Raw genomic sequence first — 19,177 nt, 5'->3', positions numbered from 1 at the left:
TTCTGAGTGGTTGGCGTCCATCCTGTGCCAGCTGTTCAGTAGTCTGACAATCGTCTGCGTATTGAAATAGGTGAGGTTCTGGGGGATGGGGCGATGTTAAAGAAATGCAGGATTCCTTCAATTTCAAAGGACTTCAGAGTAAGACTAGACTACACTGATGTATTTTAAGAGTCGAAGGAATGCAAAATTCCACAAAGTTTTGTCACCAACTCTTCACCTACAAAAGGAGAGCAACCCGTAGGAACATACCTCTGTACAAAGATTTTCCAGGATGGAAAACTGATGTGATCGAATTCCCTGGGTACCGACACAGACTTGCCACGTTCTGCGCACAAAAGAAAGGAAGACCTAGACGCACTGGAGACCAAACCCTTGATATTCATCACGTTAGAGAAGAGAAAAAACTATAAATATAGTTTTCAACTAAATACCAAAATTAATTTCACCACTTACGGTTCATTTCCCAGTGTGGCTTTTTACATCTGAGAGCCAAAACACTTGTCAACCAAAAGAAATTCACAATGATGAAGAAACCACCTGGTTGAAGGTGGTTTGGGTCCATTGAGTTGAGGATGGTTCGCTACTAAGGCAGCTAAGGAGACATTACGTAAGCATTTGGATCTCTCCTGGAGTGGAATCAGAATGTATCCTTAAGAGACAGCAGCAAAATATGGATGTTTCCACAACATGTCCAATAAAAACACCGTATCTCCCTTTCCACTCACAAACAACTATTATCGAACCTTTCTCAGATGTCTAAAAAGCAGACACTAGGACAAATCTTCAGGCTAGGAAGCCCTTCCTGGTGTCTAAACCAACTCCTTCTGGAACAACTGAAGCTCATTCTCTTAGTCCATCCTCAATGAAACCAAGAGAAGCTACTTGTCCTCACTTATCATTACTGATCTTCCCCCGAGTTTCTCCTGAGCTAAACAACTCCAGTGTCCCTCGTGGCCCTGTCATCACCCACGGTTCTTGCCGAGTTATGCAGGCTGATGCTAGGAAGCGACATGTCTGGGGCAGAGGCATCTTCTGGCCGTGGTGGTGGGCCCTGCCGATGCCCAGGTCACTGACCCTCCTAGTGGCGGACATCCCCGACAGCCTCTGGGGCTGACCAGCCTCCCCCAGAGGAGGCATCAAACGAAGGCCCAGGACTGCCTCAGAGCCTGCGGACTCTACGGGACTGGAGAGCCTTCCCTTTTCTCTCTGCTCTCCTCTGATTCCCCAGCCCCATCCTTCAGGAAGAGGGAGCTCATCGAAGGAATCCTCAGGGGCAAGGTGGATCCATATGGCTCTGCAGGCCAGCAGAGAGTTTCAGAGAAAATGTCTGGAAGATGGGAAGCTGGGTCTTCACGGGTGGCAGTTCTGAAGAGAAAGAGAAAGGGAGAAGAGAAGTACCAGCAGGAGGTGGTCTTCTGCTTCCCCGTTCACATCTGGTGATGGGCTGCTGGTATGGGGATGGCTGGCTGCCCTCCAACGCACAGCACGGATAACTGAATGCTTCAGCATGGCTTTGACGTGATGGCGGACAGGGCCAGATTTGGTCTTGCTTCTTCTCCGAGAGACTCACCATCTTCTTTGTAACCAGAACTTCCCTGAGGCACCTCACAGCCCAAATCTTCCTTCCCAGCAAAGACTTTTAGTTGAAGAGACTGAATAAAAGTGTTACAATTAGACAAAAAGGGAACACATGATTCATTCCTGCTTTTAACACAATACTTTGAAGATGTCACCACAATTTGGATCTGGCTATATTTTAAGTTCATTTACAAGTAGACTAGTTCTCGACTAAAAATAACCACGTGCGTTATACATTTCGACAGCTGCCTGGATTTTCCTCTGAAGGAAACAAGATTCTATATTTCACTCACATTCAGCACAGATTTATTTTAACCCATTCGATGAAGAAACAGCCTACCACTACCACCCACTGGTGACTTTTCAAAGTACTTCAGCTCCTCCTCAGAAGGAGTGAGGCAGTCAGTCATTATTATCCCCATTTTAATGCTGAATAAACTGAGTCCAAGAAACAATGGCCTGCCAGTCTATACAAGGAATGAATGGCTAGACCAAGTACCCTAATTCCTAGCCTACTGCTTTTTTTTTCCTTAACTAGAAAAGTTGCCTTTAGTATAGACCTAAGATTTTGCTTTTAGTTTTCTGACTTCTTAAATTAAAGTGGTGTTTGGACTAAATTATTCAAGTAATTTGGGTGCATAGCCTACCTCCGTGAAGGCAAAGATGCCTCAAGTCCTTCCATTTTCTTCAATAACCTGATGAAAATTGATCTATCTATTGGCAAATGATATACAGAATTTTGTTTCTCAAATAAGAAAACTGTGATAATATTTCAAAACCTTTTCTTCACAATAATTCTCATTATGGAACGAGTTAAATGTCTGTATCAATACTATTGACACTCTCTGTACATTTTAGCCATTTTCCAGTTTGCACAGTTCCAGTAACCAGGGAGATTTTGAAATGGTTGTGTTTTTTTTCTTTTCTTTCTTTCTTTCTTTCTTTTTTTTTTTTTTTTTTGAAAGAAAGAGTACATGCACGAGCTGGGGGACAGGCAGAGGGAGAGGGAGAGAGAGAATCCTAAACAGGTTCTCCGGGCTGTGCGGAGCTGACCTCACCACCCTGAGTTCATGACCTGAGCTGAAATCTTGAGTTGGAAGGTTAGCTTTAACCGACTGAGCCACCCAGGCGCCCCTGAAATGGGAATTTTAGAAAGAGGATTAAGGTGACTAAATAGATAAAGCAAATTTACATTCCCCAGATAATCCCATCCTGACTTTGGGGCTGTGTAAATGGGCAGTTCCAGACAGCACATCTGTTCAAATAGTTAGAAAACCTGTTTTCCTTTTCTTAGGCTTCTAGCAAGTCTCATGGGGTTAGCAGCAGTCCCGGAAGTGATATTTTTTAGACAATTCAATTTTGCAACTACGATATATTTCACTGTCAACATGATTGCTACTTTTAAAAGCCAGAAATAAATAAAAATCAGCAATTATAGTCTTTTTTACCTCTTTTCCTTTGTATTGCCAGAGTTCATACTGAGAGCTTTCCAGACCGTGGTTTTCGGCATCTCATCAGATATATTAATCTCAGAGGGGTCACATCTGAAATCAATGCTCAGGACAGTAAATGGAGGACATACAAATATAAGACACATCTCCATCTGTAACGATCACCAGGCTACCGGATGGGAGAGAGTCAGTCTGAGGGACCTCAGCTGACAGCTCTCGGCAGTGCCAGGAGCCAGGTGTTTGGAGTGTAGCGAGGCAAGGTGGCCCATGAGGGGCAGCTGAGGATGGGGCCGGGGTGCCAAGTGCGGGCAGCTCTGCCCCCACAAATGTGCCCCTTCAAAGGCCCCTCTGTGGGTGCTGGTGACAGCTTAGGGAGCTACCACCTACTAAGTGTTCCCCAGCAAGGCTCACCATGTGCCAGGCATGGTGCTCATAAGAATTCTTCATATGTTTTCTCACTTACATGGCCAAATGGTTTCCATTTGTAGTTTACAAAGAATGCTTACAATCTATTATCTTAGCTACCAAATCAGAGGTTATTCACATCCTCATTTTTTTTTTAAAGATTTTATTTATTTATTTGACAGACAGAGATCACAAGTAGGCAGAGAGAGAGGGGGAAGCAGGCTCCCCGCTGAGCAGAGAGCCCAATACAGGGCTCGATCCCAGGACCCTGAGATCATGACCTGAGCTGAAGGCAGAGGCTTTAACCCACTGAGCCACCCAGGTGCCCCTCACCATCCTCATTTTGAAAGCGCAGAACCCAAGGCTCCCAGAGCTAAGTGATCACCAAGGTCAAAGGTTAGTAAGTGGAGAGTCAAGGCCTTGAATCCAGTCCTTGGTTGGTCTCCTAGCACCCCAGAGGACTGGGAAATTTTCTACCAGCCAGACAGTCTCATTTTAAAAGGCCGGAAAAGGAGGCAGCATCCCAGTAGAAAGGGAACATTGCTCCTACTTTGCTGCCAGAGAATTCAAAGTCTGCGGCTACTTTCCTTGACAACTTGTAGACAGCTTATTAAGGTCCAAAGATTCCATTTCTTTGGGGTCAGTCACACACAAAAAGTCAAACTCATAGGAACAGAGGCTGGGGGGTGGGGGAAAAGGGGAGATGTGGATCAAAGGTTACAAACTTGTAGTTGTAAGATGAATAAGTTCTCAAGATGTATAGACAGCATGACCACAGCTAACAGTAATGTATTGTACACTTTGAGTCTGCTAAGAAAGTAGATCTCAAGTGTTCTCACCACACAAAAAAAGAACAGTAGCTATAGGAGGTAACGAATATGGTATTAGTTTGACTGTAACCATCATCTCACAATGTGTACCTATATTCAAAACATAACATTGTGCACCTTAAGTATATATTTTTATTTATCAAAATAAATAAATCTAATTTTTTTAAATACCAAAGATGTCCTTCATTTCCCCCTCAGTATAAACCACTATTGATTCAATGATTCGGCAATAATTATCCAGGATCTAGATGATCCAGACCCCCTCTCTCTTCCTTTTCTCCCCACTCTCAGCCTCTGGGCTTCTTTCAGCTTATGGGTACTTCTTCCACAGTGGAAACAAAATGCCGGGACTGAAGCCACAGATGGACCAATTCAGCATCCTGTGATCTGTGGTGAGCAGTAACTTCGCTGGAGAAGGCGGCCATCATCAGTGGCAGAAGTAAGGAATTTGGGGAACCCTTGGCTCCTAGGACCCCAGATGCCATGAATCAAACTGGAGGGGCTGCCTCGTCCCTTCCCCAAAGTCTGGCCCAAGCATGCAAATTCCACGTCCCCACACTGAGGACCCTCTGGAAACAAAGGCCATATCTTAGTCATCTCTGGAGAATGGCAGAGAAAGGAGAGGGAGCGCTGACCTGAAGAATACAAAGACAAGCCTGACTCTTAAACTTCCTACTTAGCAGCGTTGTGACCTTGGGCAAATTACCTAAAACCCTCCAAGCCTCAGTTTCCTCATTGTACAAACATGGATAATGAGACTTGTATCAGAGAGTTATTGTAAACATTAAAGGAGACTGCTTAAATCAAGCTTCCAACACCTTCCTCGCACGGAGAAGGCACTCAGTACATAGGCTGCTTTACCTCCATTCTTGTGATTCCTGGCACCTGGTGCGGTGCCTGGCTCATAGCAGGTGCTCAGGAAACCATGAAAGGTAAAGGTGTTTTCCCAGATTGGAGCCAGAAGGCTGAATGTTAGCTCTTCATGCCAGCAGCTGTGTTTGTGACCACCCCCCACCACAATGCCACATGTTTACAGAATAACTGAAACAGTAATCTCCCTGGTGTGCAGGGAGGTTTTTTTTTTACCTGAAGCTGCTGTTCTTTCCAGGACTACTTAGTAACTTCCTGCTCTCCAAGGGGAACTTGTCTCCCCCCATTTCTAACATTTTCTCAGCCTCCTGCAAGAGAAGAAGACATTATTCTATGTTAGACCATGTAAAACAGTGAGTCTACACCACCCATATTTCTCTCCTCACAATTTCTACCTAATTCTTCTCACACTTATTTTGAAAGAGTGCACTTATGTTCTTGCATAGATTTGGCTCATCGCCAAAAAAGAGACAACCAGATCTTTGTATCTATGGAATAGTATTTTTTTTAAAAAGAAAGAAAATGAATCTGAATAAACCTCTAGAGCCAACTACCAATTTACTAGAAATATAGAGGACAGAAGAACATGTTGTTAAATGACACCAAGGGACACAATAAAACCTAAATGGTGGAAAATCCTACAGGTCACAGACTTAGTTTCTTCAACAAAAAGAAAAAAAAAAGATACAAAGGGAACCCTGAAGAGATTTAAGAAACATATCAACCAGGGTGCCTGGGTGGCTCAGTGGGTCTCATGACTTGCCCTCACTTTATCCAGATTTCGGATGAGATGTCTCCTTCCAGTCATCTCTGGATCACCCTAAATAAAGTAACCCCCTCACTCCTTGTGTTCTTCTTCAAACATATCACTACCTAAAATTTTATATAAATCAGTAAATGTATGTATGTATGTATGTATGTATGTACGTACGTACAGGCATACCTTGGAGACATTACAGGTTTGATTCCAGACTATCACAATAAAGCAAGTCAAATGAATATTTTGGCTTCCCAGTGCATATCAAAGTTCTGTTTATGCTATACTCTAGTCTGTTTAGTGTCTAAAAGAACATTAGGTTTAAAAACAATGTACATGCCTTAATTAAAACATGCCTTATTGCTAGAAAATGCTATCACCTGAGCTTTCAATGAATCATAAACTCTAATCACAAATCACTATAACAATAATGAAAAAGCTTGAAATATTGCCAGAGTTGCCAAAGGATGACACAGAGACACAAAGAAAGCCAGTGCTGCTAGGAAAATGGTGCTGACAGATTCACTTGACACAGGGTTGCCACAAATCTTCACTTTGTAAAGAACATAATATTTATGAAGTACAATAAAGGGAAGCACAATAAAATGAGGTATGCTTCTGTGTGCGTTCACACACATGCACATATGTACATATGATTTTTAAATTTTGTTTATAGAGTTTTTGGACACTTGAAAACTTCACATTTTATGTAGTGATTTCTATCAATCTTCTATTTAAAGTTTTCCTCCAATGCTTTTGTGCTTATAATTGTTAAAGCTCATTTAATAATAGAAAAAAGACACATGTGACAAGACTTAGAAACCCAGAAATATGCCCAAGCATATATGGTTAACTGATATTTGACAAGGGAGCCAAGAATATTCAGTGGAGAAAGGTTAGTCTCTTCAATAAATGTTGCTGGGAAAACCGGATATTCGCGAGCAAAAGAATGAAGCCGGAACTCCATCTGACACCATTCACAAAAATCACCTCGAAATGTTATCAGACGTGAATGTAAAACCTGAAACACTAAAACTCTTAGAAGAAAATATAGGGACAAAGTCCTTTGACATTGTTCTTGGCGATGATTTTGTGGATATGATACCAAAACCACAAGCAACAAAAGCAAAAATAAACAAATGGGACGGTATCAAACTAAAAAGCTTCTGCACAGCAAAAGAAATGAGCAACAAAATGAAAAGGGAAACTATGGAATGGGAGGAAATATCTGTAAACCACATCTCTGGTAAGTAGTTAATATCCAAAATATATAAGGGATCCATATAACTCAATAGCAATCATCATCATCATCCAATTTTAAAACAGCCATTTTTCCAAAGAAGATATACAAATGGCTGGAAGGTACATGAAAACATGTTCAACATCACTAATAACCAGTGAAATTTAAATCAAAACCACAATGAGATAACATCCCACACCTATCAGAGTGGCTATTACCAAAAAGAGAAGAGGTAAGTGCTGGCAAGAATGCAGAGAAAGGGGAACCCTGTTGTACTATTGGTGGGAATGCAAATTGGTGCAGCCACTCTGGAAAACAACATGGAGGCCTCAAAAAGTTAAAAAACAGAACTACCGTATGATCCAGCCATTGCACTATACTGGGCATATATCCAAAGGAAATGAAATTACCATCTCAAAGGATCTCCACACCCCCGTGCTCACTGCAGCATTAGTTACCATAGCCAAGACACAGAAACAACCTAAGAGTCCATCAGGGGATGAATGGACAAAGAAAAGGTAATATATATTGTGTGTTTATATATATACAATTGAATTGAATTGAATTGAATATCATGTGGCCATAAAAAAGAAGGAAATCTTGCCATTTGCAACAACATGAATGAAACTTGAAGACATTAAGCTAAGAGAAATAAATCAGACTGAGAAAGATAAACACTATATGATCTCACTTATTTGTGGAACCTAAGAAACATCTGAAGTTCTAGAATCAAGAGAACAGATTGGTTGTTCCTGGGGAGGGGGAAATGGGTGAAGGTAGTCAAAGGATACAAACTTTCAGTTATAAGATAAATAAATTCTGGGACGTAATGTTCAGCATGATGACTATAGTTAACAATGCTGTATTGTGTATTTGAAAGTTGCTGAGAGAGTAATTTTTAAAATTCTCATCACAAAAAAAAATGTGACTATGTGAGGTGATGAATGTGTTAACGAACCTTATTGTGATCATTTCACAATATATACATATAGCGAATCATTATGTCATACACAGTGTTATATAGGTCAATTTTATGTCAATAGAGCTGGGAAAAAATAATACAAGATTTTTAAAAATTCAAGATATTAAGGGAAAATGTCATTTAAAATATATTTCAAAGGACACTATTTCAGGCACTAACTGTATTTGGAAACACTTTCCGGCTCATTCATTTCTTGGTCTGGTATTTTCATTTTGTTACACATCCATTCTTGGCACGCATAGACCATTGATTGAGCGTCCATTGTGCGGACAGCAGATGCCAAGTGCTGAGGGAAATGAGGAAGGACAGAAAGTCCTGTGCAAGTTATCTTTGCATGGTGCCAACCTCGACACCATCTGCAATTAGGTACATAACAAATGATAGGTTTTGTATGGTTGTCAAATTAGGCCCTTTGGGAGAACACGAACCATGAGATCTGATAATAAGAGCAGACTCTATGTTCATATTCTAAGTAGACTGTAGATAAACAAAGGGAAAAAAAAACCTGATTATTGGAACCAAAAATAAAAGACAGATAGGGACAAGAATCCTTCATCCATTCTCAGCTAAGAACACCTTTGGAGTAATCTTCCCAACTCCTGAATATAACCCTTGGGATTCCTGACATGCTGACTTCTCCTGTGGCCCTTCCTATGTTCTATTAACTTGAGGCTGCCCGAAGTGTACATTTGGTGCAAGAACCATGACCTCTTCCTCCTTGGCCTTCTTTTTGGCATCATCCAATTTCTTCTTTTTACTTTCAGGCATGAGATCATCTAACCAGCTCAGCTCTCGTTTAGAGAAACAGAGATCCATGACTTTCCTGACAAAGACCAACGCCAATACCTGAAGAAAAATAAAGAAAGGGAATTAAAGGAATTCATTTCCTTCCTGGAGTTAAACACTAGGACATTTCAAGGAAAAGCAAATGCATAGTAATCATAATAGTCGCCTATTATGGAGTGCCTTCTTTGTATCAGATACTAAGGAGAGGGCTTTCTGTATAGCATTTTATGTGACTATCATCATAACAGCCCTACAACTTGGAGAGCAACCGATTTAATTCCTTCATTGAAAAGAGACACCGTGGGGCGCCTGGGTGGCTCAGTGGGTTAAAGCCTCTGCCTTCGGCTCATGTCATGATCCCGGGGTCCTGGGATCGAGCCCCACATTGGGCTCTCTGCTCAGCAGGGGGCCTGCTTCCCCTCTTCTCTCTCTCTGCCTGCCTCTCTGCCTACTTGTGATCTCTGCCTGTCAAATAAGTCAATAAAATCTTAAAAGAAAAGAAAAGAAAAGAGACACCGCTCATCCTCAGAAGGCCCAGAGTTGCCTTTCCCTGTGGTGGGACCAGCAGGAAGGGCTGCAGGGTAGTCCTGGGGGAGAATGTTTTTGCCAGAGCCCAGCTATGGCAAGACCAGGCACGCCCAGCCCAAGCACGCCTCATCATGGCAGGAAGGACTTTGAAGGATCATCAGAATTCCCCCTAATCTTTCGCCTTTACATTTCCCCACAAAATCCTTGCTATATGCCTGCATCATGAATCGCTAGTGTTTTCTGGTTCTGCCCCCTGGACTGGCCTGACACTCTTTTTGTAATTGACAAAACTGAGGCCCAGGGAGAGAAAGTAACTTGCCTAAAATCTGACAGCTAATTTCCTCATCTGTACATAGGATAGGATGCCTCAGCTGCTGCTCCACTTTTTTTCCCATAAAAGGCCATTTTTGCCAAAGGGGAATTAATAATAGCCCAGAATGACCAGCTTGGAGTGACTAGTATTCAGTGGCTACGTCTGATGGCTGGACAGCAATGAGGCAAATCAGGCTTATGTTCAACCACGTTTCTCCTTCATGTCCAAAACTACTCTCTCAATAAATCCAAAATAATAGTGTCCCTTCCAAGGGGTTGTCAGGCATTTGCTGTTAATTTAGCCAAACAGTCAACCCCTGAATATAACACCCAAATGCAGAAATCTACATGAACTCTGACAAAACTGAGAGATCTATCAGGAGGTACATGTGTAAGAGAAGAGGGGAGAAGAGGCCCCCCCGACCCCCGTTTTCCTCACCCTTGAATATTCTCCCAAAAAGTCCTGAAATAAGCACCAAACATTAACCTCACTGCCTTTTCTCCCTAGAAGTCCACCCTTTGGGTCACTTTCAAAGAGCCCACAGAATGCTCCGCAGCCTCACGACCCAGGGTGAGCCAGGGAGGAGAAGGTAACAGGAGGAGAAGATGAGACTGGGAGGATGTCAGGTGGCAGGAATTTCATCCTCACCCTAGTGGCAGGAAGCAGCTTGTCATCTGTAGTACCACACACAGCTGAGCTTCCCTAGTCCCTTTTCCAAAGTCTCTGCTTCAGTTCAAGAGGAGGTGAGGATGTCCCAGTCACTTCTCAGTGCTGGGCCAACTTTGTCCCCTCTCCCAGCAGCTGAAAACAGTGCATTTCCACCACTCCAAGCACTTCTGACCAAAATGAATTCTAAACCGGATCTCTGTTGCTCTGAAGTAACATGCAAATTATTGCAAACATGAAGAATGCTCTCCGTGTCAGAGTCATGAGACACAGAGAAGAGAAAGGATAGACGGATAGACTTGAAAGTAAAGAGGCCAAGCTGCCTCACACGTGTACCCACACCTCAAGGTCCGCAAATAAAGCTGCTCCTGCAAAAGCCACCAGAAGACTCGCCACTGATAAGGGGTTAATATCCAGAATGATAGAGAACTCGTGAAACTCAACACCAACAACCAAAAACAAACAAACTGATTAAAGAATGGGCAAGGGCTTGAACAGACAGGTCTTAAGATATACAGTCAATAAGCACATGAAAAGGGGCTCAAGCTCACTAGTCAGTAGGGAGATGCAAATTGAAACCACAAGCTTCACACGCTTTAGGATGGCTGATCGCCAGAAAACAACAAACAAAACTAAAAGGCCCAGAGCAGAAAATAAGTGTTGGCAAAGATGTGGACCAATCGGAACCCCATGTACTTATAAAATCGTGCAGCCGTTCCTCAAAAAATTAAAAATGGAATAACCATATGATCCAGCAATCCACTTTTAGGTATATACCACAAAGAACTGAAAGTGGAACACAATTATTTGTACAATTCATGTTTATGGCAGCATTATTCACAATAGCCAAAAAGTGGGAGCAATCCAAGTGTGTACAAGAGAATGTACAGATAACCAAAAGGTGGTACGTGTGTGTATATATATATATATAAACACACACAGGAATATTATTCAGCCTTTCATAAGGACATTCTGACACATGTTACAACATAGATGAGCCCCTTGGAGACATTATGCTAATAAGTAAAGCAAGCCAGATACAAAAACACAAATACTTCATGGTTCCACTCTCATGAGGCACCTGGAGTAGTCAAATTCATGCTTGCCAGGGGCTAGGGGAGGAGCAGTGGGGAGTCATTGTTTAATGTACAGAGTTTCCGTTTTGCAAGGTAAAATAGATCTGGAAATGTATGGTAGCAAGAGTTGTACCACAACATAAAGTGTACCCTTACAAAATGGTTAAGATGATAAACTTTCTGTTTGTACATTTCATCGCGCTTTTTAAAAATCAACCATAATGCTGGAAACTCACCATCATCGGAAAGACAATGGCAGCTGGAGATGCCTTGATGACCCAGAGCAGGACGAGGCAGGTGAGCTGGATGAGGGTGAAGAGGTGCACCTTGCGCAGGGGCACGTGCCGAAGGTAGATGAAGTCCGGCTGGTGCTTTGCAGGCATCCCGAAGAGCTTCAGACGATCAAAGAACTGGAAGGAGGGAACTGGCATTTATTTTCAGGAGGTTTCTCTGGGTCAGAAGCCTTGTGAGGCCCATTCATGTCTCTTACATCACCTGCTCTGATGAGCAGGCAGTAAGTTACCTACTGTCTCCACTGGACAAAAATGGAAATTGAGTCTTAGAGAAACATAGGTAATTTCTCTAAGTTTGTTACATGACGGAGGCAACATTTAAACCCATCTTTCTTTTCTTTTCTTTTCTTTTTTTAAAGATTTGTTTCTTTATTTGAGGGAGAGAGACAGAGAGATTGAGCACGTGCAGGGGGAGAAACAGGCAGAGGGAGAAAGAGAAGCAGGTTCCCCACCGAGCAGGGAGTTCTGCTGTGGGGCTGGATCCCAGGACCCCAGGATCATGACCTGAGCTGAAAACAGCCACTTAACTGATTGAGCCACCCAGGTGCCCCTCTTTTCTTTTCTTTTTTTTAAAGATTTTTTTTTTAAGTAATCTCTATATCCAACATGGTGCTTGAATTCATAACCCCAAGACCAAGAGTCACATGTTCTAGCCACTGAGCCAGCCAGGTGCCCCTAAATCCATCTTTTCTAATTCTAGGTTCAAATTTCTTTCTTCTCTCTCACACTGACTCCTGAGAGATCTTTCTCGGGGATTGTTGAGAACAAAATAAGCCAGTTCCACCTTTCTGCTTATTATCAAAACCTTATCTCTTACTTGTTCTTTGAAGAGTTTGGAGCTTTCCATTGATTATTTATAGTAAAAAGATAAAACTTCATAACATTCTGGATATAGAACATATGACCATCCTTATATTATAAAAAGGAAAACAGGGGCAACCTGGGTGGCTCAGTCAGTTAACTGTCTGCTTTAGGCTCAGGTCATGATCCCAGGGTCCTGGGATCAAACCCCTGAGCCAGGATTCCTGCTCAGCAGGAAGTCTGCTTCTCCCTCTCCCTCTGCCTCTGCCCCCCTGCTTGTGCTTTCTCTCTCTCATTCCCTCTCTCTCTGAAATAAATAAAATATTAATTAACTAATTAATTAAAAATAAATAAAAAGGAAACCAGAGACCCAGAGGGATTCAATACCTGCCCAAGGTCACATTAAAACTCAGTGGGTTAGAGTGACCCCAGGATATTCATCTGGGGTGCCCACATGATCTGTGGCATGCTCCTGATTTTCTGTGTTCAAAGGACTCAGAGGAATGAGTTGACAGATGGGCAAAGGCAGAGCACGACAGGAAGTAGTACCCGCTGACCTGGAGCAGCCCCCACTACAGCCAGTGTCGTCTGCCTCACTCACACCGTAGCCTGGCGCGACTAGTGTGATCCATGTGTGGAAGCCTGTTATCTGTCTGTTACATAGCTAATGAAGGTCTGGTACCTTGACATCAAGCCAGGCCATCCCAAAAGTCTCTGTCCTCTCATGCCAGCTTGACTGTTCAAATGACTTGCCCAATGCCGAAAGAAACATGAGCAGACAGTAGGTGATCTACTGTCTCTACTAGACAAAAATGGAAACTGAGTCTCAGAGAAACACAGGTAATTTCCCTAAGGTTGGTATGTGACAGAGGCAACATTTAAATCCAACATTTAAATCCTCAAATAGCTTTAAGCGGCAAGCCTAGGAAAGGGGTTCCCACGAGAACAGGTTCATGCACCCCTGGGGGAGCACTCCCTCTCTGGTCAGGATGGATGAGCTCGTGGTGCAAAGTCGTTGCCCAGGCCGAACCGTGCAATACCTGAATTCCTTGTAGGGAGGAAACTCCCATGTAGAGGAAGACTCCATAGAGTACTGGCATCGGGATAAACTGAGGACAAAAGGACAGAAAGACCAGAAATTAAATTAGCTATCATAAACTTGTAAATCTCCAAGAAGGAAACGGAGTCCCCCAACCACGGCATAAACACCTCATTAGCTCCGGCTGCCTCTGGCATGATTTAGAAGGAGAAGCAAAATCAGAAGCTGACAATGATCAAATATCCTTTCATTCTGAGATGAAATGACTACACATAAGAGTAATCTGGTCCTAGTTAAATCACAGGCCTCACATTTTACCCTTGTCTGGCTCTTCCTCCTCCATGGGGATGGGCAGACACACACACACACACATCTTTTTACACTAATTACATAATCAATCATCTCAGGGATTCGGTGTGTTTTAACACGGACTAAAAAGTTTCCTTTCTGTTAACCAGAGGCTTGAGGGCAGGAATGGGGAGGTATCAGGGAATGATTTGGGGAGAAAAATCAGTATCATTCTATTGCACTTGAATATGCATACACACCTATCAGATCACATCTATCAATCTCAGCTATCTTCAGGGCAACTCTATGAGGTAGGGAAATGAGGCCTGCAGAATCAAGGCAAGGGAAGTCTTGTAGCTGAAGACTGAACTTGGCTTGCTTTTATTCTGAAGCTAAAGAAAATTTCCAAACATAATTCCTCTCAGAACTAGAAAATCCCCATTAGATTTTATGTTGTTTCAACCGTAGAGTGAGCAGACATCTCAGTTTGTTGCTAACCTTGCTTACAGAACTACTGAATGGTGTCCTGAAAGAAGCCTTCTGAGGCAGTTCTAGGAAGACCAGGCAATGCCCACCACCATGCCTTCGTGGTTAGCTTCCTGGAGGAGCAGCAACCTGTGGGCTCCTCCAGATGACGGCTAGACCAGAGGAGGGAGTGGGGGCAGGGCTGAGGACAGAGAGTAGAAGTGGGGAAGGGGAGTGTGGAGAGGTGGACTGGGTAGAAAGTAAGGGGCCAGGAAGATGGTTCCAAGTCCTCTCCCATTTCTCTCAACTATCGCCCTTAAATAGCACTCACAGGGCAGGCTGGGGTGGCTGAAGAGTCACCAAAAAGAGGGGAAAAGGAGGCAAGGGAGCCTCGTTTCCAGAATGCTCCAGAGTGTTTGGGACTTGGCAATACAGCCAGAGAACTTTCCTTTTCACCCCATTTTTCCAAAAGCAAGTCTTACACCCATAAAACTAAAAATTTTTTTTTCTCACGTTCAAGGCATCTTCTGTCTTTCCAAAAATCCTCTTTAACCCCACATCCCACACCAGCCACTGCCCATTTTCTGTTCCATTTAACATAAAAAATCTCTTGAAAGAGCTGTCTGCCTGTGCTCTCTTTACTTCTCACCTCCTATTTGCTCTTCACTTCCCTGAAATTTAACTTCAGCCTTATCATTCCAATGAATCTGTTCTTGTCGAGGCACGTTAGGCCTCCGTGTTGCCAAATCTAATGGCTTGGTTTAGTCTTTATCATTCTAGACAGACAGATTCTAACCAATCCCTCTTTCTGGAAACATTCCCCTTGCTTGGCTTCCCTGATACCACACCCTCTTGGTTTCCATCCTACCTCTCTGGCAGCTCCTTCTGAGTCTCTGTTGCTATCTCCTCCTCTACCCAACTTCTAAATATTGGAGCTCCTTAGACTCTGCTCCTGCCTCTCGGCCTATTTCTCTGTTATATCTACCCTTCTCCCTGAGTGATCTTATCTACTCCCAGGGCTTTCAATATCACTAAGTGCTGTTGACTCCCACATTTATATTTTTAATCCAGAACCTTCCTCTAGCTTCTTCATGCAGTTGCCTGCTGGGTATCTCACACAAATCTGACCATAGTCCCACCACCTCTCACAAAATCACTCCCTCTTTCATGCAGTCTTCTCCATCTTAGATTGTCTCTACTCTCCACCCAGATGGTCAAATAAGAAACCTAGCAGGCATTTTGATTTTTCCATTTTCCACACTCCATCCCACATCCAGTCAACCAACAAGACTTTGGATCTGCTTCCTGCTCAGTGAGGAGTCTGCTTCTTTCTTTCTCTCTCTCTCTCTTCCTCTGCCCCTCCCCACTGTTCATTCTCTCTCTCTCTAATGAATAAAAAAATCTTTTTTTTTAAAGGTTTTATTTATTTATTTGACAGACAGAGATTACAAGTAGGCAGAGAGGCAGGCAGAGAGAGAGGAGGAAGCAGGCTCCCTGTTGAGCAGAGAGCCCGATGCGGGACTCAATCCCAGGACCCTGGGATCATGACCTGAGCCGAAAGCAGAGGCTTCAACCCACTGAGCCACCCAGGTTCCCAAATAAAAAAATCTTAAAAATAAAAATACTAAATGGATCATGTCCCTTGCCTGAAAGTTAACCCTTCAGAGATGAACTTTACCAGAGTCCATGAGACCCTGCATGAGCTGCCCCTACCTGCTCTTCACTCTCATTTCACTATGCTGTTGCCTTGACTCAATGCCCTTGAGCCACATGGCCCTCATATTTCTTAGAACACATATCACTCTTTCCAATCTCGGGCCTGACTAGATTGCTATTCTCACTTCCCCCATGCCATCTCTCTCCATCCAAGGCACAGCTGGCTCCAACTCATCTTTTCTTTTTTTTTTTTTTTTAAGATTTTATTTATTCATTTGACAGACAGAGATCACAAGTAGGCAGAGAGAGAGGGGGAAGCAGGCTCCCCGCTGAGCAGAGAGCCCAATACAGGGCTCGATCCCAGGACCCTGAGATCACGACCTGAGCTGAAGGCAGAGGCTTTCACCCACTGAGCCACCCAGGCGCCCCTGGCTCCATCTCATCTTAAACACCATCTCCATAGAAGCCTTCTCTGACCACATGAATGAAAACAGCACTCCCCTCATTCTCTATAGCACCATGGAACACTATTTCCTTTTATCATTTTCATATTCTATATTTATCATGTTTGTTTTCTTTCTTCCTTTTTTTTTTTGTACACTTCTCTCCCTCCTCTTCTTTCTTTTTTTTTTTAAGTAGGCTCCATGCCCAGAGTATGGAGCCTGAATCAATGAGGGGCCTGAATCCAAGATCCCAAGCTGAGATCAAGAGTTGGAAGCTTAACCAACTGAGCCACCCAGGAACCCCTCTTTTTTTTTTAAGATTTTATTTTTAAGTGATCTCCATACTCACCATGGGGCTTGAAATCACAACCCCGAGATCAAGAGTCACATGCTCCACTGACAGAGCCAGCTGGGCACCCCTCATGTTTGTTTTCTTGACTAACATCTTTAAATACATCTTATCCATCTTACCTGGATAGAGTAAGCTCTCCCAGAGCAGGAATTTGGATGTGTATCTCTTTGGCATATCACTGTATTCCCAGGACCTAACAGAATTCCTGACATAAATCAGGCACTAAATATTTATCTAATGTGGGAACGAACGGTTACCTTTAATATGGCCGTCATGAAGACTGAGCAGCCCATCAGCACAAAGATCATAAGGCCTGTCACCCTCTGTTCTCGGATGCCCAAGAACTTGGGTTGTTCTCCAGGAGCAGAGCACTCAGATTCTAGCTTGAGGCTGTTCACGTGCGTGATGGACAGGACGGTTGCAGCCACAAACCAAGGCAGGCCCATGATGGAGCACACACCCAACATGATGGCCACCATCAGCAGGTCCAGGTGGTAGCCACAGCCTTTCTGTGGGGAAACAGAGTCTCCGTCACCACCCACGGGCTGGTGGTAGTGGGGCATAGAACAGTGAGCTAAGAGTCCCAGGCCCAAAGCATGAAGGGGTGTATAAGTAAGGAAGAAGGGGTCCAGGGATCCCAGATGGGTCTTCCAGCCCCTCCTGGTTTGGAGGGAACAGAGAAGAAAAAAAGGAAACTTTAGCCTGTCCTATACATGCTATATCCATTTTTTATTCAAGCACACCCCAGCTCTCACCCGGAGTCTCATACATTCAAAGATTCATCTCTTCTTGGCAGAGTATCCAGAGACCAAGCCACATCTTGACCATCCTAGTGTCTAGATGATCGACAATAGAGGAGTTGGAGATTAATGGTTTCTTACAAACACCCCCAGATTCTTGACAGATATGGATTTGTCTACTCTGTTCTCACAAGAGAACAGAGATGAAGGCATGGAGCCTTTCACTAGTAAATGTGCTGAAATCAACCCTATATCCTTAGAACCCTTGGGCTCAAGGTTCAGTCTGAAAACCCCAATAATGCACACCATGGGGGAGACTATCTGACTCTAGGAAACAGCACCTCAAGCCCTGAACTGACCCTCAGAAGGATAAGCCTGTATAGGGACTATAAGGAACTGTGCCCACCTCCTTCCCCACAGGTCTGTGAGGACAGTGACGGAGTCCAATCTCCCTTCACATCTTTCCATCATGCTCTACTCTGGTTTCATCTCCAAACCAATCTTTGTCACTAGTGGAGGGATTGGAAGCCCCTGAAAACCCTTTATGAGCTCCTTCTATGACTGTTTTTATCCAAGTTCTATAATTCCTGGTCTAAATGGGCTGATTGTAAAATTTAAAAAAAAAAAAAATCAAAAAAAAAGTAACAGACTGCTATTTGTCCTTCTAGGTCAGAACTTCTATTACCTTGAGCTTGTGTTCCTTCCTGTTAATGATGACAGCTGTGATCTGTTGGTCCATGAATATTAAGATAGTGCAGAGAAGAGCCGGGATAATCGCAGCTATCACAGTCCACCAGGGATTGGGGCCAATGGGACTAATAATCCACCCTCGATCATCCCTTGTTGGCTGAAGGGGAAAAAAACGAAGTTTTATTTTTGTATTTTAACTGTGGTCATTAGGGCAAAGCAGATCAAACTAAATCAGAATATTCACATTATTCTTACATGAGAATCCTTAAAAAAAAAAAAAAAAAAAGGTCATGTGGGGCATCTGGGTGGCTCAGTTGGTTAAGCGTCTGCCTTTAGCTCAAGTCATGGTCCCAGGATCCTGGGATCAAGCCCCACGTCGGGCTCTCTGCTCAGCAGGCAGTCTGCTTCTCCCTCTTCCTCTACCCATCTCCCCTGCTCATGTTCTTTGTCTCACTTGCTTTCTCTCTCTCTCAAGTAAATGAATCTTAAAAAAAAAAAAAAAAAGTAAAAAAATACAGCAACTCCTTAAGAAATCTATGACCTTTTTCCAAATTCCCTTTGAGTCAATCCTCAATTATCAACTTCCTGTGAAATATTCATTAATCCTTCACTTCCTTCTCCTACTCTCCAAACCCACATACAGAGAAAGCAACTTTATCTGAACATTAACCCAAGTAAAATAACAAAATCCATTGTCAAAAAAGAATTTTAATACAATTATAATCAAGGTAAATATAAATAATTTTTACTATCTACCTCCAGATTTCAGACTGGTCCCCCCAGAAGCCATACAATACATATCACGGCACAAATAAAGGCAAAATAGAGCTCAGGGGCTCAGATTGTGTTGGTTCAGGGGCCTTCTCCCATCAGCAGTGAAAATGGAGCCCAAGTACGAGAGACTTGAGAGAAGAGCCCAAGACTATTG

At 43.2% G+C, this 19,177-nt stretch overlaps 1 protein-coding gene across 1 annotated transcript in view; it reads right to left on the bottom strand.

The window, feature by feature from the left end:
• Window positions 1-361: 361 nt before the first annotated feature.
• Window positions 362-19,177, bottom strand: part of SLC4A8 (solute carrier family 4 member 8) — a 70,676-nt gene continuing 51,860 nt past the window's right edge. Inside the window, exons 18-25 of the mRNA XM_080811643.1 lie at window positions 18,245-18,406; window positions 17,077-17,328; window positions 13,617-13,685; window positions 11,719-11,892; window positions 8,822-8,959; window positions 5,351-5,442; window positions 3,027-3,122; window positions 362-1,652 (exon numbers count right to left, since the gene is read on the bottom strand). Of these exons, the coding sequence (XP_080667769.1) occupies window positions 1,640-1,652; window positions 3,027-3,122; window positions 5,351-5,442; window positions 8,822-8,959; window positions 11,719-11,892; window positions 13,617-13,685; window positions 17,077-17,328; window positions 18,245-18,406 (996 nt within the window). The 3' untranslated portion in view covers window positions 362-1,639. The remainder of the gene's footprint in view (window positions 1,653-3,026; window positions 3,123-5,350; window positions 5,443-8,821; window positions 8,960-11,718; window positions 11,893-13,616; window positions 13,686-17,076; window positions 17,329-18,244; window positions 18,407-19,177) is intronic.

The sequence above is a fragment of the Martes martes genome (assembly GCF_963455335.1).
Source record: "Martes martes genome assembly, chromosome: 8".
Classification (NCBI taxonomy): Eukaryota; Metazoa; Chordata; class Mammalia; order Carnivora; family Mustelidae; genus Martes; species Martes martes.
This window is presented reverse-complemented; position numbering and strand designations above follow the sequence as displayed.